Genomic DNA, 22,202 nt, shown 5'->3' with positions numbered 1-22,202 from the left:
GATTTTTAACCTAAGAAGGATTTATTTCGTAAATTAAAATTACCGTAAAAATGCCAAGATTGAAATTCCATAATATCCAAGTTACTCGATGTTACTTCGATTCAGAACAAATTTATCATACGTGAATAACATTTGCCAGAGGTGTTGGCCGATATTGAACAACCGGCGTGTACGATCCCATATAGATTCGAGTCTCATAAAATGAATTTAATTGCCTTTGTACGGGAATTTCCATACAAAATCCGACCAGGATCAGACAGAACGAGGGATTGCGGTGTGGCGCCCGCGCGCTATTCGGCGACGTGCGAGCTTCGATAATTCGGCCGACATAATAATAACCGATTTCGTTCCGAAACTTTGTGCGCGCGTGCGCGTGAATTGTGCGGTGGAAATAGCGTGACATTTGCTCTTTTGACGATGCCGATTTGACGTAAAACAAACTCACGTCATATCGGCGCTCGCGCATTATGCGCGAGCACTCCGGCCGACGTCTCGCGCCTCGATATGCATCGCTGATAAATTTAATACGTGTCAACCGCACGTTCCCGTGAAAATCAAGCTCTGATGGTAGATCATGGAATATTTAATCAGACGTACCACGGCGGTAAATTGCACGAATGTAAGATTGATATTTATTGAATCTCTAATCGCGCATGTAAGACGACGATGAAAACTATTTACTTGATATTGAAGCACGAATGTGGAAAAACATCTGCTCTAGAATAATATTATTATTCTCCTCCATAGCAGCAGATCTAAATGCGATGCGATAAAATTTGCACGCCTTCAGATGGGGCATCCAGACGTCCTGATTTGCAATACGTTCTCTTTTTTAGGACGTATTAGAAATGTTGAAGCGTCCTCGTAAATATTCTAGATTTCCTTTAACTTAATGTGCTCGAGTTATTCTGTCTATGACACGCGATTAGATATTTCTAAACGTATCTCAATTCATTTATCATCCTATCTTATCAAGATTCAGACTGAATTACTGATCATCGATATTATTAAATACATATATCGTCTTATTTCGCTATGTAAATTATTTATTAACATTTACAAAAGTATTAGCGAACAATTAATAATAAAAATATATATAATACATGAAATAATTCTATCTAATGTCAAAAAACCAAAAAGATGTGTCTTTATAAAAGTCGCGAATGACCTAATCGCACACAAGTAGATACGGTCGTTCTACTCAGACCCGATAAACCATTCGTTGACAGCATCAGATCCGTACTACCATTGCAGTCGCACTACGATCCCCGATCGACAATTCCTCATTGGTGAGTGAGAAAGGGAGAGAGGAAACCTCGTAACGCGCGATACTCGCACGCGACGCTGTATATTGTATATCCTTGCGTCCTCCAAAGAGCGATGGGGAGAAGTGCGGAACGGTAGAGGCGCATCACCCCGGGCTCTAGTATAATCGAAGACACGTGAACGCCCGTATGGCAAACACGGCCGGCTCGTATACGTACACGTGCGGCCGACATGAACACGCACCACGTCGTAAGGTGTGGGACGTATATACTAATGGAGGTACCGAGCCCAACCCACGCGGATCACGGATGGGTGCGGCATTCTACTCCGGCTAATGCGTGGGTGTGCCGCGCGCGTAACAGTGCCTTAAGTAATTGTTTATTGCCATGTCGGCCGGCCGACCGCACTTCGATCCTCGCTGCTCTTCGTCGAAAACGCCTCGTGACTCGTGACTCGCCCAGCTATCCGCGAGGAAGCCCCCGCGACGGTAAATCCTACTTCCGGGTATAACGCCGCGCGTGCCACACGGCCCTCGGACGGAATGAGATTTTAAAACTTTACTTCCCTAACGAACGTCGTTGATCCGATTTCCCGATGTGCAGCATAGTGTCCCATTAAATTAGTTAAATCTTCTTTGTCGGTCCCCTCAACTTCAGAAATCTCAGGAATAATATGCCGATATATTTAAACTGAAAAATCAATTACGAATAATCGTATAGCACCGTTTATGAAAAGATGTATGTATATTTTTTGTCGTACTCCACTTAAAATGTGGAGTTAAATAATACATCGAAATTAATATTCGTTTAATTTCTAGCGATGACTAAAGCTTAAGTAAATCTACTTTCGTTAAATTTCAAGGGATCTAAAATTCCAGAAAGTATCAGATCGCGCGATCCGTTAGGCCCTAACGGTTAGGGCTTCCGAAGCGAGCCTGGCGAGCATAAAGCCCTGCGAGGCTCTTTCGGGTAGTCGCGCCGTTGTTATCTAACGTTTAAAAGTTATGAGCTGCTTTAATTACGGATTACGCACTCGGCGTTTATGCGGCAAACTTGTAACGCCGTCACACACGTGCGGCGTTTAAATAAATTTTAAACGTACTAATGTCACGTCATTTTACGTACGCGACAAATAATGCATACATCTGCATTTGAGATAAGCGGCTTTTAACAACGCGCAAGGAGACAAAACCACGTTTGCGAAACGAGACTCGTTATCGGTTATTTATATATTATGGCAGTTTTAATTAGAATCCCGTATGTAAAGTTAATTAGCAAATGGACGAAAGTTATAGTCCAAGAGATAAAATGATTTTCTACGTTGTCAGTACTAGCGTGTACAATGTATAATATTATATCGTTGTTAAAATTGCATATAAATTATTTAGGGTGTTGCAATTAAATTGAGTGAACATAAATTGGAGGTTTTTATAATGCAACATTGTTACATTTTATATCATGATTGTTTAAACTGCGCTCTTTATTTAACAGTTTAACAATATTCAATTTTTTCTTCAAAGAAAAAGCTGTTACGTGTCCTCGGCGGCTACAATTTCAATTTCCAAATTACGCTGATATCCGGTTGATTAACCTTTATCTCGACTGTTCTTTTTGGCACTCCTTTCAGAACTATAATTGGAAAGAGGCAATAAGTAATCTAAGTTACAACTGAAATTAATTGGTAAAACGGGTCATGAACGATCGAAATACAATACAAACTTTCGTCGCGACACTTTTAGCTGCTAATAGACTAATATTTAACGAGGTGCTTTCGCGAAAGCACGGATCAAATAGACCGGGGTAATTTCCTAATGCGGCAACAGAATATCGCGGGGCACGAAGCTGAATTCTCTTTCTAATCAGCGCTAATTATCATTTAAAAGCTATCGCGCCTCGCTTTAATTGCAAGATTACAAACTCGCCGTTTGTTGCGCGGCACAAGTTCAAGACGGTATTTCGGGTATCGTAACTTTCCCGGTGCTAATGACGGTAATTATTTATGAGTCGTCGTTTCTGTACAGTGCACGCACGCGCGCCCGCTCGCGCGCATCGACGGCATACACGCAGCGTAATCATTCGCCTGATGTAACTAGCAGCCCTCCGACCGGCAGGGTGGCGTCGTGTTGGCCGAGAGGGTGTTCCCGCGCGGCGTCGTCGAGAGAAGTCAATTTTCATTTAAGTTTAGGGTGCGCCGGCACGCTATCGTTTCTGCGGAATGATATCGCTGCGAGCTAAGGTCGCCAGCGCGACGCTTCCGTTCGCCCATCATCTAGAAAATCAGCCGACACAGAGGCATTAACCGTTAACCGTCTCGCGTCTAAATGATTGCGCGGGGTTCATTTGGAAGTCGAGATTTCATTCAGAAAGAAATTTCTCTCAACTACAGATATCTCGCGACGCAAATTTGAATTTACATTCAATATGCAGGTTATCATTAATCGTCTGTTTTTAATCTTTAAATGCGCACATCTTTCTCGCTGCCGTGTTACTATTTTATTTGAAATTCTTTTCTCTTTTAAGATTAATCTTCAAACTTCTTTTCGTATTCAACGGTATTTTTAGGAAGACGAGAAACGCGATGAGAAAGTTACTTTACGTTTATGCACTTAGCAAAAAGAATAGTGTATAGTGTCATTTATCAAATCGACTGAGAGTTTTGTGGTAGCGGGAGATAGAAAACGATGCACGCGCGGAACACCTCCTCGTACCACTCGACTCTCGTCTCCGGCATTCTTTTCGGATTTACTATCGGCAAATGTGCAAATCGCGTGTTGCATCTGTCACACACGCGTAGCGTAATACCGACGCTTTATTTAGTTTTATTTTCTCATTTTATTACACGACATCACCGCGCGCGTATTAATTCCCAAATCGGATGTTGCAGTCGACAAATAACCTAATTAATCGAGCGAATTTAATTAACCCGCTTGCACTCCGATCTCCGCCCAGAGGTAAAAGTTATGATTCTTGCTCACGCAAGTTGGCATGTTTCATCTCCGTCTTTTGCACATTCTCTTTCTCTCTCTCCTTCTCTCTCTCTCTCTTTCTCTCTTTCTCTCTTATTTTCTCTCTTTCTTTCCGATTTCACCCTCTTTTTTACCCGTTTCTCCTACCAGCCCTTGTTCATCTCCGACCCGTTTCACCCTCGGCTATCGAGCCGTGCCCAGAGTCGGCTGTAACGAAAATTGACTTTCTCGCGAGAACGAGAGAATGAGCGGGGGAGATAGAGTATATCGCTGTCGAGACCCAGTTTCGACTTCTCGGTTTCGGCCGACGCGCGCAATAGTACATCGTTTTATCCATTTTTCCCCCCTCCTCGTGGCTTTTTCGAGGCTGCTTCCGCAAGCTCCGTCAAATTTTCCACGCGATTGATAAAAAAAAGAAGAAACATGCGATTCTCGTCGCGCCGCGCTGCGCTGATTCGCTGCATTCTCGCCGACTGGCCCAGTTGATGTAATCGAATCGGATATTGACGGCTGATACGAAAATGCACTTCCGCTTCAGTACATCGATGGGATATATCGCGCCTCTGTTCGTAACGGGTATTTGGAAGTGAGGAATAGTAGACTCTCTTACACTCTTCTTCACTTATCTTAGACGTGTTCTACGTTTCCTAAGGTCAATCACGATAATCACGGTTGATATATTTCTTAATGGCGGGAAAACCGACTAAAACTGATAAGACAAGATAGTAATACTTGTTTATTAAATATCACAAAATCATATAACATTTCTTGATTTATTTAATATTTTATTAAGCCCATATAATTTACAGAACTATCTAAGATGGACAACAAAAAGCGTTTTATTTAAATATTACTCAGTCATCGCAAAAAATATAAATTTATTAGGTACTTATGTTTTTTTTTATAAAGCAAAAGTTAATTATTATCCGAAATCTTTAATGTCATTCCAAAGATCGAAGTGGTGGAAATTATGTTTACGTCAGGCTGCGCGACAATTTCCAGCAATTTGCAGCTATTCGTGGGAAGACGTCATTTTGCGCTTGATCGGCTTTGATGCATCGAACGACTCTTCTGTCGCGCTTCATCGGCGCGGGACGCGGACGGCAGCTGCTGTCCGCGTTACTTCTCGGACACCCGCAGCATTCGTCGGCTATTAACAGCCGAGGTAAAGCAGCCCGTTTGTATGTGAGGGTTGCAAGGTGTAGCTGTGTACCATCTGCTCGTGCACGTGGCCCTGGCACGTGTTGCCAGCTGATAATAACCGCCGCCGCGGCGTGCTACATCGACACACGTCAGATTTTCACGATGAAGATCGCCGGGAATACATATTAATCCTTTCCACGCAATTGTTGACTTTGTAGATAAATTGCCGCGATCCGATATCGCCGTACCACCTATCATTACCCCGTACGTGCGTGTTTTACGAATCATCCCGGAGGGCAACACGTGTAAGTTAAATGCATCTTTTCGCCGAACATTACGGTTAAAATTTAGGTCGAAATACCATCATACGTTATCGACGTTTAATATATTGGCGCATTTAACGTGCACCGCAGGAATACTAAAATGATTTTCATTTAACAAGAGTACCGAGACAGGTATAATTTTCAACCAACTGAGGAAGAAGAAATTCCGATATAAATTGAATCTTAAAAACGCGCAGGTATGCTCTCTAAATCTGAATCAGTGAATAGTACTGTGAATCAGTGAATAGTCACTGATATCAGTTATAAGTATACCACTTTCATGAATCAGTGACTATTCACTGATTCAGTTTTAGAGAGTGCAGATAAGAAAATCTGAATTTTCAAAATTTTAAAGATCCAATGTATTTAAGACAAAAACGTAAGAGCACCCGAATTATTTCTAACGCCGATTATACGACTGATACAGCGATACGTGCTACCCTCGAGAAACGTTCAAACAAACGTTTATAGTTCTACGAACGTAAACCTTCCGTTCGAGCCATGAATGTAAACCTTTGAGTCCTCGAAATTCGAAGGATATCGTACAAAGTGCGTAACGACGCGGGTCGTTCTCACCTGGCCGGGTTGCCGACATGGGCTAGTGATAGCTCCGGGCCACGGCTGTTTGAACAGGTGACTCGACAGCTGTTGGCCAGGATAAATTTTATAACACCCCTGCTGGGCGGCAGCGGCGGCGGCGGCGGGGCACACAGCCCGGTTCGCGCTCGTCGTCGCCATGGAATATGCATCGACGAACGCTGTAATCGCGCTCGGCAACAAAACATTCCATCGAATCGTCGGGGTTGATGACTGCACTTACGGTCCGGGATACAAGCGCGCGCGGGGCGAGTTAACAAACGAATTATGCGCTTTACTATCGGCAGATTGACCGTACCGGTTAACGCTTTTCCGAACAATCAGTCCGTAACGAGCCTTATCGCTCGAAATGGATGGCTTTTATGAGAAAGGAAACAAATCGTTTCAGCTGTTTCAAGCTAACAATATTTTGGGAACATTTCTTGCGCATTTCAAAAATATCTCTATATGAAAAGAGCAACGTATGTATAAATGGAATTTCAGTTCCACATCGAAAAGTTTAACGGAAAATATTGTCTCTTTATTTCCTCGATTGTGCGGAATCGTCATTTATTTTCCCGCTATATGGTGTCACCCCGGCAGACATTTTGAAAGCCCCGACCAAAAACTGCGCGATGTCCATGGGAGCGAAATGAAATTCAACGCCCAACCCTGCCTGGGAGCGGGTGAAGTTTCGCGGGATGAAGGGCGGAAACGCGGAGATGAACGGGAGTTGGTCCGTCGGTGCTCACGCTCTCTCTTTCTCTCTCTCTCTCTCCTCCTCTCTCCGCCTCGTTTTCTAGTTTAGCATACGTATAACGTCGGCGTGCAGTTATGTCGAGTTACGAGGACATAACCCGCCTCTCTTTCGTCTCCGTCTCGCTCTCGTCTCTCTCCGCCGTCCTTCCCCCTTTAATTTACTCGCGCTCTTTCGCTCTTTGGCTCGGGCCGCGATAAATGTTACGGGCCACCATAAAGCATATCGCTATTTCGCTAAAGGGCGTCTGGATATTACGCGGAACGCGCGCGTCCGACACCGAGCGAGAGCGAGCACCGCGCGCGCGATAATGCACAATAGAAATACCGCGGCGCCGCCCGGGAAGATTTCAGAGATGAAGGTGGAACGGCGAGGATTATTAAGATGCCTGCTTGCGCTCGCTAGCTGCCGGCGTTGCTGCTGTTCAGGCTGCTGAATTCACCGCTTTAATCCGATACGCGCTACCATCTCCTTTTATTTCCCGAGCGTAGTGGGTCAGCGCGTGATCTCTATACTCGTCCTGTCTTTGTATTTCGTAGTTTCGTCCGCGTACGTAAAGTTGGATAATTTGTGATTCTCTTTTATTATTATCGCGATCAAGATCGTTTAACATCGAATGCAGAAAGGAAATAGTTTGTAACAATTTGTTTTTTAATAGCGCGATATTTCAGAAAGGTTAGAACGATTTAATCAAAACTAAAATAATTATGTGTAATAACTGTACAAGGGTGTTTCACTGTATATCTTAATATTTTGCCAATATTAATTAATGTCGAGAGTTTTCATACTATTACTCGCAATAATCTTCAAATTATAGAAAAAATCCATAACTTATTAAAATCGTTACTTATTAAAATGCAGTTTCATTTATTTCGGATGAGAGCTGGACCGAAAGTACATTAAAATAATTTATAAATATATAATAAATTCTTTACTATAAATTATTTTATATAGTAAATTATTTTATAGTAATACTTTTCTGGTCAAAGTAGATTTTACTCTTTGAACGAACGTTACATTTATAATGTGCAATAATAATTCACCTCTTCTCGAAGTTCAAGATATAAAAGACAGAGAATAATTTGGCGGTTATCTTATAATTCGATATTAAACGTTTCGTAGAATAGCATCAATCACGTGCTCGACACTTGTTTTCGTACACCGTACGTTACCCTAGAGCGTTTTGTTTACGCGCGGTCACATTACTATCATTCGCGCGGCGAGACTCGAGCCGGTAGGTCGCGGCGCGTGCCGCTGCCTAGCTGCGTCGCCCTATCATTCTCCTTTGAGACACAATCGCGACAAGTACTATACGAGTACGCCTACGAGACGCGATCGTTCATTATTAAGAGACTGTTGGTCTGTGCGATTAATCTCCACGATTAATTCGTCCTAAATTACAGTAATTACATGCAACCGTATCGAGTGATAGATCGAGCGTTCATCGATAATGCGTACATATATATTTCACGAGACGTGTGCGAAATGTTACGCAATACTGAATTTTGAATGTCATTCATTCGTCGCGCGTTAATTTGCGGGACATCGGATGTAATGTGTCGATCGGATTGCAACTTTCTGTGATCGAACTTTTTTAATGTCGAGAATGCCGTTTAAAGTATCTCGCGATCATTTGGTTAGCGAAAGCGCGATCGTAATTTGCTCTATCTTCGTGAGTGAGTGTTGTGTATCATTGTGGAACAAGAAGGAACGGTGCGGTGGAACAAGAGAGGAGGAGAGGAGGCCCAGGGAGGCATCGGGCAATGGCGGAGCAACTCTAGGGTGAGTATATTATACGATTATTTAATCCGTTACTTGCGAAATTGTCTGTAATTATTTTATATGAGGATAACTATATTATTTTTTGAAATATTAATTACTTTGAACTATGCTCTAATTTGGATCGTGCATTTGTATGTTACAGATCGACGTACTTACGACGTAATCTACAACTCCGCCGTTGCGCATCGTATCGGTGAGTGGCCAAATGAATCTTTAGTTTAATTTGAGGTAATGGATCCAGCAAAACTGTATTACCACGTAGATGCATATATACATATATCAAGTTAAGAAGATATACAGATATTACAATATTACAGATAAATGTGAAATAGATCCATTGCCTCGAGATGAATGGATTGGAACAAATAAACTGGACAATATTTAATCTTAGAACACATAAAATTATTAATCGATTTATTTTGTGTATGAAAATATGTCGCGTGTGTACACAAATTAGATTTTTAGGAAATGCAGTTGAAACAATATACTGAGGATATGATAATTAATTATATTATTTAGTCAATTTTAATATCAAATATATTACAATTGATTACATTTTTTAATTTGTTGCTTAAATAAATAATGAAACAAATAATGACAAATAAAAAAAGAAAAAGGAATGAAACTGTAACTTTTATAAGATATAAAATATTGGGGACAAAGCTTTTATTTGTTTCTTTATGGTATTTTTATTACAAAAGAAGATTAGACAATAAACTTTCTTAAAAGCTGTTTTTACATCATATATAGTTATATGAAATAAAAGTAAATTATATTTATAAAAAAGATATAAGTGGGAAATTGTTGGTTCACGTTATTTTATCTATTTATATGAAATAAAAATAAATTATATAAAAAACGATATAAATAGGGAATTGTTGGTTTACTTTATTTTCTCTTTCTTTCCATTCTTTTAGTAGATTTTGAGGTCTACATTGTGGCCTCTTATATTATTCCAAGATTAAATATTACATAAATTGATGCTAGAAAATAATATTTTGAGCTTTTTCAATATGTATATGTTGTAGATATAAATAAAAGTTGAACAGTAATTAATTTATAGTTAAGAAATATTATTTAATCAAATAATTTATTAAAAATAATTATATTTATATTCTTATAATACGCAAATTCTGTTGTAACTTATCATGATCTATTCATCTACACTTATTGATAAATTGAGTTTACATTGTTATAATAATGCGAGGTCTAATAAATATTTCGTCGCGAATCGGAGTACGCATGAAAGCATAATTATCGACCTGAATATTTGTGCGGTACGCCATCACAATACCAAGGAGCAATTTTGAAAGTTATCGTGATTTGATATCTTTGCATCAGGATTTCCACTTTAATTAATCTCTGAAATATGCTATTGAAGTATTACACGGTAGTTGCGGGAGATTTTAGAGATAATTAGGAATATAATATAATAAATTTAAAATAAAACGAATAATTGCTGGGGAGGAACTATATATACATATTTGCAATACTTTTTTTTTTTATATAAAGTTGATATTATTTCTTTTAATACCTTATACGGCCTTTGACACTCGAGCACGTCCTCAGGGGCCGGCCCCTCCCCCCAGGCACATGTCTAAAGTGCCTATTATGCTGAGCCACCGCCGGTTGTCCGGGAGATACAGAGTGTCTTTGAAGTACCCGGGCAAACCGGTAGTCGGTACAGCGGCTTTAAGGCTTAAGACTTTGGGCAAGATAAGTCAGAAGTTCGACTTGTGCGCGCGGTGCATGTCCGGAAGTGCTTCGTTAAAAGTTATGGCTAACGACGCGACATTGCGACTTAACTGTCGAAGTATATGTAATTAACCGGGTTAAGGGAAAATTATCAAGGAGGCATTAAGGAACGGAAATGAAATTATGAATGATACGTTGTTACATTATCTGGTTAATTAAATTGAAAGTAAATCGAAAGAGAAAGAAATTGGGAATAAAATTGAGAACCCGTAACTCAAAAAGTTATAACACGCTATGATATTATTCTCAGCGTTTTATGATGTTATTCTCACATGTTTCGATGAAAAGATATAAGTACGAGTAATTTTTTCTGCGTCTAAAAAATGAATAACTCTGTGTTAAATATTCTTGAAAATCTTGAATCTCTCACTTAAGATTAATAAGAAAGGTGAACAGGCTCTCGACTGGCCAATCCGATACCGTGATATCGCGGAAACTCGCATCGGTTGGCAAGATTATCGAGTTTTACGGGGACACCCCGTGGGGAATAACGGGAGCAAACGCACGCAAAATGCGGTAATTAGCGTTCTGGATTTGTGTACGGGGAATCTAACAGAATTACACGGTGTATCGGGGATTGAAATTGCGTGTCACGTGGATTCGCTAATTTGTGGGTACGCTAAAGATCGTTTGCAACGGAGCTTAACCGGCTCGTGTCCGCCGTTAAATTTCCTCGTCACGTCTGTTTTCCTTCCTCCGTGCCCGCTCGAAAATCGTCGTAATTCCATTCGCGGGATAATGCCAGGTCCGTGTGTAACGATTACGCTATGGCCACTACGGACATGCCGTTATCGATGATTAAACACGTGTCTTCGACAAAAATTCCTCTTATACTTTTCATAGTACTTTTCATAAAATAAATTATACATTACGCTGCTTTGTTAGCTTAATTATCATCATTATTATCACGAGTCATTAGCGCATTTCCAGAGATTATAGCCGGACGAGTAAAAATAAAGGTTATCGCTTACAGATAATGTTTCACGCGAATTAAATTATTTGTTATATTACCGCGCACGATGAAGGTTATCTATTATTGTGATTAATCATCATGCGTTATATTTAATTTAATCCATCGGTTTTTGATTGCGCGCGCGATATTTACGAAACCTAATTTCCCGCCCTGTGTAATTCATACTGCGTGAGTTATTATTGTCGTTGTTATACACACATCCGTTGACGCATATACGCTCGTTCAAGTAGCATTGTCGAGCGTATCCATTTTCACCCAGAATTTCTCTCCAGCCTGATATACAGTGTATCGCAGTTTAGCTTGAAATAAAGCGGTTTACCGTAAACGGTGTTCATTATCGCTGATAATTGCGAGTACGTTTCTTGTGTAATAAACTAGAATCGGCCATCTGAAAATTGAGATCTTTATATAGACGGCTTTTAAGAGAGCACCGGCTTCATTCATAATTGATCGCACGGCAACTGAGGATTCATCCATAAATGCTCTTCGGCAACTGAGATTCATTTCAATCGGCTACTTAAAGTTAACTGCGTGGAAGGATATTGTCTCTCTTTTAAGGCCCTCGCGTCTTATCTTAAAACCATGCTCCAATTGAATTCTTCTTCACGAGGCATAAAATATATTTTGCAATAAAGAGAGAAGAATTTTATCGGCGACATAGCTATAAAACATGAGAAAATTCATGTTATGCAGTAAATTATACATCAAAAGTATTAATTGAAATAAAATTTAAGAAAATAATATTTATTACTACTAAATTTATTATCGATATGATAAATAATTAATACGGCAATTGTTAAACGGAACAGGAAAAATAGAGACCAAAATCAGAACAATTATTTTTATACTTTACTTATTTACGTGCCTGCCACGCTCTAATGTTTTATTCGTCGAGGCGAAAACCCGACATATATTCCCGTAATGCCATATCAGCGCGGTTCTCACGTTCGCTTCGACGTATTGGCAAGGCACGTGTCGGAAGCCATAGAAACTTTCGATTAGGTAATCTTAAGGTCGCCCTCAGGGCTTCCCTCTCATCGTCCTAAAATAATAACGTCGACGGCGCGGCGCCCGCAGCTCCAGCCGCGCGATTACGCGTCGAAACTTAACGTGACGCCTGCTTGTGCTCGAAAACGGGATGGAGCCCTCGAAATTCATCGCGGTACCACTTCTGTCGCAATCCTGCGGGTATTATAAATAAACGGGATAAAGGGAATCGACCGGAATCCCGCGTATGATAATTACGGGTCAGCCCTTCACATTCCACACTTAACGTCGAATTATGTTACCGCCCCGGAAATTTACAACTTCTCTATTTCTCTCTCTATATATTTTCCCTCATTTTACGAACTTTAGGGAAATAATTCAACAGAGAAAATAATAATACTGTTATATAATAATAATAATAATAATGTATAATATACATATGTATTATTATTATGTACGGATTATTATATTTATGTAGTATTGTTACAATATACTTGTATGTTATATTAGATTTGATTATGATAATTGTCTAAATTTGATAATTGTCTAACATATATACATATTTCGATAATTATTATGCTACACAATTACTTACTGCTGTTTAGCATTCGTGGCGCCGAATTAAATGTTATTCAACGCACGTGGGGACGTTAAACGCTAAACGCTAAACTCTAAAATTAGTATTAATCACAAACTACCCGCCAAAACGTTAATTAAGCTAAATTAACGTTATTCGATGAATCATCGGTCGCGATCGTATTAGTCGTAATAGTTGTTAGCCCCAAATACGAGGCTATCGCAATTAAAACGATCATTGTAGAAAAGGACACGCGTGCTACCAAAGGAAAGAATGAGAGGTTTAATCTCTCGTGAACCACTTAAAAAATAGTTTATCCTAATTTTCGAAGTATTTGTCTAATTAAATTTTATCCACAAAGAGGATGGGCGAGAGAATTTTTTTTCCTTTATCGACAATTACATTCGGATAATTCGGACTAATAGCATTTCTGCTCCGGTTAATAGGTTAATAGAGAGCTTCGTTTCGAGAGTGCCACTTAGCTTACGTCTGTCGTTTATTAAGGTATAATAGAAAAATTGTTTTTTTTTCCCCTCTCGTCGGCTTTCGTAATAGGAAGCAGGCGTGGGCTATCTTTATCGCCGCCGGCTGTGATATTAATATTGCAAAGCGTAAAATTAAAATGTGAGGTAACGAACGTGCGGAATACTTGCAATTTATATTCCAGAAATATTATTTCAAACGGAAAAATGTTTCTTTACTTATGCGTGTTAATGTATAGTGGTATGCCATGCTTTAACGTGTATACGTGGGTCTTGAAAATTTACTGCAGTGTAAATTTTTAATTATACGTAACGATATAACGCATCCACGGAGCTGTAAGCGTACATTAATGCGAGGGGCATAAATGTTGTGGTTTAACCCTTTAACGATACAATGCACGCAGTATACACGCGGTTGTTGTTCGCAATATCACGAATGTAGCTGGTTAAGAGCTTTTACCACGTATTATAAGCTCGCTGGCCTTCCGCTCCTATAAAGGCGTTGCTTTCATTAAGTAATTATAATTCCGGATATGGAAAGCTTAATGCGTTATTGATCGTCTATTATATATATCATTGTACACTTTATTTAAACGGCACGTCGAAAAAAGAAATTATGTTTATTTCATCGATATAATTTACGATATTATATAATAATTATATTAATTTTAGTGGTATAATTTACGATATATCAAACCGCAGGCGGTAACGCAGCGTAACAACGTCATATAATTTTTGGAATTTTTTACAATCAGGAAAAATAATGCGGAAAATAATAATATCGCGACAAGTTGAAAGAAATCTCCTCCGTGCTATTTGAGCACAAGCAGCTCGTTGGTAGTCGGATACAAAATCGAGCACGGTATATTGAAGATCAGGCAAGGTTCGATGAAGGCTGCTGGGAGCAAGGCCTGGATATAGCGACGCGGTAGTACGCCACGTTGGCGTTGGCGGTGAATGGTCCTTGCCATAATTTAGCCGGCGAGGTTTAATAAGGCATGCCGTAGCTCAAGCCTGCTCCGGGCGAAGTGTCAATATGTCCGGGCCGCTGAGTGATATACTTCCGGTCTTCTTCGCGAAATTGAAGAGTCTCCTAGGGACCGCCGGCGAGCCGGAGTCGAGTCTCTCGCCTCTCGCCTCGCCTTCAAATTGTCACCTATCACCTTTCAAAGTAGGGACTAGGCTCGCTTGCGCTTCCCTGCTCTCGCCCCCTCGTCTCGTCGAGTCGATCCGCGCCGGGGATACGGACAACGCGATCGGGCTAACGACTTTGAAACTCCATTAGTCCTCCCGGACTGGCGCCGTACATGTCCCCGTAATCGTCCTACGGCCACCGTTAATTCGGTCCCCACGACCGATCAAATATTTTATTTTAATTGATACCGGCAGGATAAGTCGATTTACGAGGTGCCCTTTAAACGGATACTTTTACACCTCATCCGAGATCGAGTATCCGTTGACTTGAAAAAATGACGTGAAAATATTGCGAAAGTCTTCCTTCTTTATTTTTAATTAAAGATTATTTCTATCTCCTCGAAAGATTACCTCCGTATACTATATTTTTTATCAGATTTTTAAAGAATTAACTAGTTTTCTAATGCACGATTTTTATATAATCATACTTTTTCTGGTAGATTAAGATGTCGAATTAATTAATCATTATTTTTATTATAATCTAAATGAATTCTCTCGCACGAGAGAAAGATTACTCCGTTTTAAAGGGACGTTCTCTAAGAAAACACGCTTCGCTTAATGCACGTGCGAGCACCTCGGCGTTTTTATTAGGTCTTATGTAGAACATCCTTTTTCGAGGCTGAAAGTAAACCCGTTGCGTAAGATAACGGAAGTTCAGTGGACCACCGTGCATGTCGGCGGACTTGTCGGGGGTATAAATCTTGTATTAACCGAGGCATAAATAGATGGAAGGCGCGCGGAAGTGTTCGGAGTTAACGTGCGCCCGCTATGGCCTCATGATAAAAACAATGAACCGGCTAATGCGCATAGCGTAATAGTGTAGTACGAGGCGCGAAACAAAGGGCGGCTTGTCAGCGGCTAGTTTGAAATTCAACCGCATCGTATGCACGGATTTGGGAATATGAGAATGGCGCGTAAGCCGCCCGTGAAACCGCAGCGAGACCGAGGTACGCGGCACAAAAGCAAGGAAGACCCGCGAGATCTTACGTTTTCCGGGAAACAGAGAAGACGGTGAAACGATTTAAGCTTTGTCCGCGAAAGAAGTATTAATTTCTCTCTCTCTCGTCGAGCGTCGCCCGGCGATGTAAAATTTAAATTCCAGTTACTTTGCAAATTGATATCGTTTTCCCATAAGAAATTTATTGAACTTTCTAAGGGAGGTAAACCATTCTCATTCGTTAGAGATATTAATTTTCGAAAATACGTAACCTTTGAAATTTTTATTTGGAACGAGGCTATTTCAAAAGCTGTTTCGCGATTAATTTCGCAAACGGCATTTCGATAAATTGCCAATAAAAATGTAAAGCAAACGCGTAGCTCCGCCGTAAAAGGAATTAATCTATGCAATTGAAACCTGCACGGTTGATAAAAGTAATGGTATAGATACGCGTGTATCTTTTACAAGCGGTTATGATCATGACAACTAAATTTATTGCTCGTAACGGTACGATTATCGCGTCATAAAGGCGCACAAAGGACTCCGATACTCCTGACAGCTCCATGCGTGAGCTAAATCGCAACTGCGTATGCAAGTCCATATGGAACCCATCTGTTCTCATCAAGCAGCGTATCTGCATTTGTATTCGCTCAAAACACCGGCTGACCATGCTGAGCGGCCGGCCGGCGCGGCGCGGCCGGCTCTGAATCATCGATAACTCGCGTTTCTCTTCAGAGAGCGGAGGCCGCCGCGCCGCGCCGCGCCGTTTCTCTCTCCGTAGGCAGCTTCTGTCCGCCGCCGTTCTTCTGTCGGTGACGGCTTATGCAATGTCGGAAACTGATCGAATTCATTGGGGCGCGTAATAATGTTTCGTTAGGTCGAGTAAGTTCGTTTACTCTGGCCTATATCTATCCGCGCGAGCGACGGCGGCTCGTATCGATTAGTTCGCTTTTACTTGCATCCGAGCGCGCCGACGGTCTTTGTCACTCCCCCTTTGTCCCCGCGTTATTCTAAAGTCATTATTATGAGACTGCAATTTCGATTTAATCGTTAAATTAGATTGAATTAAAATTGGTGCTCTCTCTCTCTCTCTCTCTCTCTCTCTCTCTCTCTCTCTCTCTCTCTCTCGTTAAATTAGATTGAATTAAAATTGGTGCTCTCTCTCTCTCTCTCTCTCTCTCTCTCTGTCTCTCTCTCTTTCTCTTTCGTTAAATCGCAAACAATAGGCGTCGCGACTTCAACATTTAGTTTGTTGCGCTACTCTGCTTCCTACTCTTCGTACGCTTTGTTTTAATATTAATTTATATGGGAATATCCATGTTCCTCTTTAGCACACAATTTGCCTATATATACATATATTTTTATTTTTATATGTTATTCATATTTAAAGTATCAAGGCTTCTAGAATATATAGAGAATATAATATATACATGGTACTTTTTATTACCGTTAAATTTTACGCGACAGAATTACGAGATATATAATTCACCCGTTAAATTTTGCGAACGACGTTACTATCACTTCCGAGAATAGTACGGAACTTCACCTTTTTTCAAGAATGTTTAATAAGAAGCTACGACCGAGAAAGGAAACGCCGACTCCGAGATGTTCTCGCACGCGATGTCTCACAAGAGTTGCCAGGTAGGTTCTTTAGCAGAGCTTTCCAGGTTTAATACGATCCTGCAGGAACCTCTCTCTGGAGACTTTCATTAGGGAGATTTACAGGAGACTGCGAGGAAGCCTATTGGGCTCTCTCTCTCTTCTCTCTCCCTTTCCCTTTTCCTAGCTCTCTCTCTCTCTCTCTCTCTCTCTCTTCTTCGCTCCCGGTAAATCACACGTCGTAAACGGCGCGGAATTTGTGCCAGTTATAAAAGCAAAATTGATATAGTTAGCGCGCGAGTCAGTTTTTTATATTTTCCTTCCTTTCTTCTGTTAAATTATTCTATTCCCAAAAATTTCGTATCGCGTTATGCGGCAAGTGATATAATTTTTGCGAATCTTGCGTCGATATAATTATATTCGCTATTATTGGCAAACGAATCTGTATCGTTGTAACTCATATCTCATGAACAATGAGCTTCCATAAAAGAAATGTGTGGTGATTTTATACGTTATTAGTAACAAAATAAAACGTTTGTTTGTTTGTGGTTTTTTTTTTTTCAAAAATAGTGCACCAAGTATTATCGTAATTGAAGAGATCACTTTAAAGTACAAATGCACGGCTTAGGACTATTGAAGCTCACTGAGCTCGCTCATAGCTTATTCCGATTTCAATTCCCGAGTTAGCGCGAAGCCTGGAAATAAACGTGTACGACACGGGGTCTCGGGAAAAGACTTCTCGGCGTTCCGTACTTCGTAACGTAAGCGCAAACGCCTCTGCTGAAGGCGACGCTGAAGGTGCGCACCGACGACGATGAGACGAGGGTGCGAGAGCAGACGAGAGATAGGGCGCGCCGACATATTTATTTGATGGGGTCTGATACCCTAATCGATTTTCAATATTCCATACGGGTATTCCGTAGGGCGCTAGCGTTGCCGGCAGCTCCGCTTGTGTCCCGGAGTCTATACATAGTCATGCCACGGCGGAATGCACGCGCACGTTGGCAAACGCGTGCGCTACTTGCCCGCCCTGTGTAACCGGGGACAACGAAATGATATATTCGCGAGGATTGAAATTATGGTGTTACGCCGCGATAACAGCCCTCCTCGGCTAGATTATGTACGAAGGGCGCGGTGCAATTATATGCCCTGCCACGTGCGGAGCGAATTGGGCAAGGCGAGCGGCTAAAAGAGAACCGTAGAAAAAGAAAGAGAGAGGGAGTAGGTGATTCGAAAGGAAGGGAAAGGAACTCGCGTGCCTCTCTCTTTGAAGTTGAATACCTAATCTTCGAGATAAAAAAAGAACGAACTTCATCTCTTCATCTCTTTAAATTCTCCCCTTTAGTTTCTCTAATCCGAATCTCGTTTTTTTTATTTAATTTATAAGTATTCTTTAATTTAATTTAGTTTAAAATCGACGATTGATTTTATCGTACTACGTGAATGCATCGTTATTGTCATCTCGTTGGGACGTGGCCTTTTATTATTCCGTTCGTGCATTTTGTTTCTGTATCGCGCCGTGTCGTTCGTTCTAAAAATCACATAACTCCGTGAACGTTACGGGATTTCCGATTCTCTCTTTAAACTTCGAGCGAGTTTAAAAATTCCGTGACCGGCGCACACGCATGAATCTCCGCGCGCAATACCTATAATTCCGCGGAACATAATACTTTTATCGGTCGCTTTTACGACGGGCTCCCGTCTACCTTTCGCCCTTGCAATTTTATTATCTGAAGAACGGCGACGTTTCTCCGATTACCTGGAGTAGAGACGATCGATTCTGAATTTCATGAGTTGCCCCCGTTACAGCACGCGCGAAACCACGAAGATACAAGCGTGCGGTTTCGCAAAGCCGAAGCTTTTTGTCTGCGAATCTGCGATGTATAACGTGAATTCAGCCGTATGCACTTCCGATAAAGCTACACCCCTCCGACGTTACGCAAGTATTCCTCTGGATACACGAAAAATATTCTTATCATTCTCGTAAAGAAAAAAAATTTGCTTTCCGTTAAAGAATTTGCATGTGAAATACCTCTCCGCAGCTTTAATCTCTCGTTTGATCGAAATTAGGTCGCAAGTCAATGCTGATAAATTACTAAAGAGACATTGTTTTCCTCTCTCGCGTTATTATAAGAAAATTCTAAGAAATGTGTAAAAAGTCGAAGGAAATATCAACGTGGGAATAAAATGCACGGAAACATAATAGCAGTATCTCGAACAAAGGTATATTGTTTTCCGTCCGTTACCAGGGAGAAATTAGAGGAAAAAGCACGCGGCCTGAAAGAAAATGCCAGCGCGATCCCTCGGATATAAAATGCTCGACGTAATAACTTCTCGACGACTACGTTAATGCCGAGACGGTTTGGCGGATAAGCCGCGTGCCCCATTAATAATCTATTTAAACGGGCTAAGCGAAAACGCGCGACGACGTTATCGGAATACATAATCCCGTCCCCTTAACTCTTGTTCCCGAAACGCAGAAACGCAGCAGTAAATGCAAAGTAGACACGTGCGCACTTCCGGTATTCGCTCCGCCGCGCCGCCCGCATATGTCTAATGTGGCGATCACGCGCACCGCGGATCCGTGCCGTGCCGTGCGTGTCAGACCGGCATTGTAAACAGCTTAAAATAGCGTTGACGTTCTTCTCCGTTTAAGCGTTCCGCTCAAAAATGCCTCGCGCGATTTTCGCGGCTTCTCATCGTCTCCGCTCGCTCCTCTTCGTCGATTCGACAAATTTTCGACATCGGCGCGGCGAGCAGCCGCATGCTTTTTGTCCTCCCCTCTTCCTACCCGACGACGAGGACGACAACGACGACGACGACGACGACGTCCAGGCATTTCTTCCTCTTCTTGCCTCTCGCTTGGTCGTGCTGGTCGTTTTACTGTCGCTCGTAACAAGAGTAATAGCACCCGTGCTCGTTGTCTGAGCGCCATACAGTCCTGCGGATTGTTAACCCCGGTGAACTTATTTTTACACAATTTCGTGCCAGCACCGCTTAAGACGCTCGTAACGCGCGTAGAGCCAAGGACGAGTTCACTTTTCGTGCGATGGCTTCAAGAGCTTTTTGTATACCATCAGTATCTTGCCGTAAATATACTTTGACGAAGAATGGCGAGCGAGAGAGGCGAGAGAGCGTTTAGCTATGACGGAAATGTCTAGCGAAAGTTGATCGAAAATTAAAAACCGTTTTCATATTCGAAGAATCCGTCGTTAAAATTGAAGTTAGAATTTCTATAGTGACAGGCATTAAAATGTCACTTTCGTACACGTGATTTAAATTCTGCAAAAGAGGATTCCTAAACGAAAAATGCAGAATACGACGGATTTCCTTAAGTTAAAGCTGCCTGAAATTTGTAATTGCTATATTCGAGTTTAATTAAATTTAATAACATTTTGCTTTGCAATAAATCCTCGCGGCAACTATTATAAACTGCTAAGTTTCTCGCAATTCTGTTGCAATGCGTTGCATCGCGTAGCGATTAGTATTTCGAGAGAGAAAGATAGATAGATAGAGAGAGAGAGGGGGGGGGGAGAGAGAACGGTAGCATCTCAAGTATGCGGAAATGTACATAGATAACAGAAATAAATTAAGTTCATAAACTGCCAGGAAGGAAAGAAATGATCCAGACGTGTAACTATAAAAATACTTTATATTCAGATCGTTCCTTGTCGCAATAAACGAGTTTGTAAATGCATCCGGATATAATATAGATAATTGCGTATTAAAATTAAATCCAGTATTATCGGTTGCGAAATCTAATTCCTTTTTTATATACTGACATTTTATTAGAAATTAACAGAAATTACAATAAAGAAGATTAATTTATAAAAGTCATACCGTTCGCCCTAATTGGTAATTCGCAAGATAAGAAATATTATAAGCGTGAATAGAGTTAATTAAACTCATCTTACATGATCTAATTAAAGGTTTTTAATCAAGGATAGACGTATTTCTCGGAGATGCGACTTTTCCAGAAGAACGCGAGACGTTCTAGAATTTTTAAAAAAATACGCAGTGGCAAATATTTGCGTCTGTGTGTAATTTTCTTTCTTTATCAGTGAAATTAAAAACTGAGCGCGTTTTTCGCGAAATTGCGAGAGAAAACGTTTCGCGAGTTGTGTTATCCGACGTGGCGGAGAGATTCAGCATTGCGCTCCGGTCTAAGGTCAGAAGTTTTGATCTCGCGACGCGCTCAATCACGCCGCTTATCCGACAAATTGCGTTTCTCCGCGGGCATGCACATCAGAGTCGCGAGACATCGGCGCAAAACTCGACGCAATATCTTCTCCGCCGAGTCGTTTCCCAGCATCTTTCGAGGACGCGAGCGAGCGCTCCGGTTATACCGGTGCGGTGAGACGTATCCCAGGGCCGGGGGCAGGAGAGAGAATACGACCATCTAAAACCGCCGGATTTTCTCGTAAAAACCGCCCTTAAAGGCGGGTCCCGGTGGCATTAGCGAAATGTCGGTAAGAGCTGCGACAGCGTACGACGGCCGCCACCTCCCGGTTTAATGTCAATCCTCAAATGTCACGTAACCATCCACCACTCGGCTGTGTCCTTATCGTCTGCGAGCTCCCAGGGGGACTCTCGCGGGAATAACGTTTCGACACGGCACATTGTGCCTCTCTATCCCCTTACTCTCCCCCCCCCCTCCCACCCTACTCCTTCCAACCTCGCGACCCGGAAAACTTTCGGTTTCCTTCGGTAGCTCGTTATTCCCCGGGCGCCACACTCCGCCACTAATTGGACATGTATTATATTTGCCCGTTCGTCTTGCATATGGGACAATATAGGACAAACGCTATCGTTCTCGCGCTAACATGGCCAGCGGCCACTTATTATTTGTACGGCATGCGGCAGTTTATCTTTTCATCGGACAATAT

The 22,202-nt window shown here is 41.4% G+C and overlaps 1 protein-coding gene across 13 annotated transcripts in view; it reads left to right on the top strand.

Moving 5' to 3' along the window:
- LOC139775650 (uncharacterized) overlaps positions 1-22,202 on the top strand; it is a 131,255-nt gene that overhangs the window by 47,710 nt on the left and 61,343 nt on the right. For 4 of the 13 annotated variants that reach the window (XR_011718900.1, XR_011718894.1, XM_071711859.1 and 1 more), the window contains exon 3: positions 8,955-9,005. The exons of 8 other annotated variants lie outside the window; for them this stretch is intronic. Coding sequence is in view for 3 of the 5 variants with exons in the window: in XM_071711859.1 (XP_071567960.1) it covers positions 8,955-9,005 (51 nt within the window). In the remaining 2 variants the exon portion in view is untranslated. Of the gene's footprint in view, positions 1-8,263; positions 8,813-8,954; positions 9,006-22,202 lie in introns of those variants that run through there. One more of the 13 variants, XM_071711832.1, reaches the window with a different exon arrangement.

Source organism: Temnothorax nylanderi, unplaced genomic scaffold, assembly GCF_030848795.1.
Source record: "Temnothorax nylanderi isolate EJ_2023f unplaced genomic scaffold, tnyl_v1.0 TNYL_tig0005_pilon, whole genome shotgun sequence".
Lineage (NCBI taxonomy): Eukaryota > Metazoa > Arthropoda > Insecta > Hymenoptera > Formicidae > Temnothorax > Temnothorax nylanderi.
This window is presented reverse-complemented; position numbering and strand designations above follow the sequence as displayed.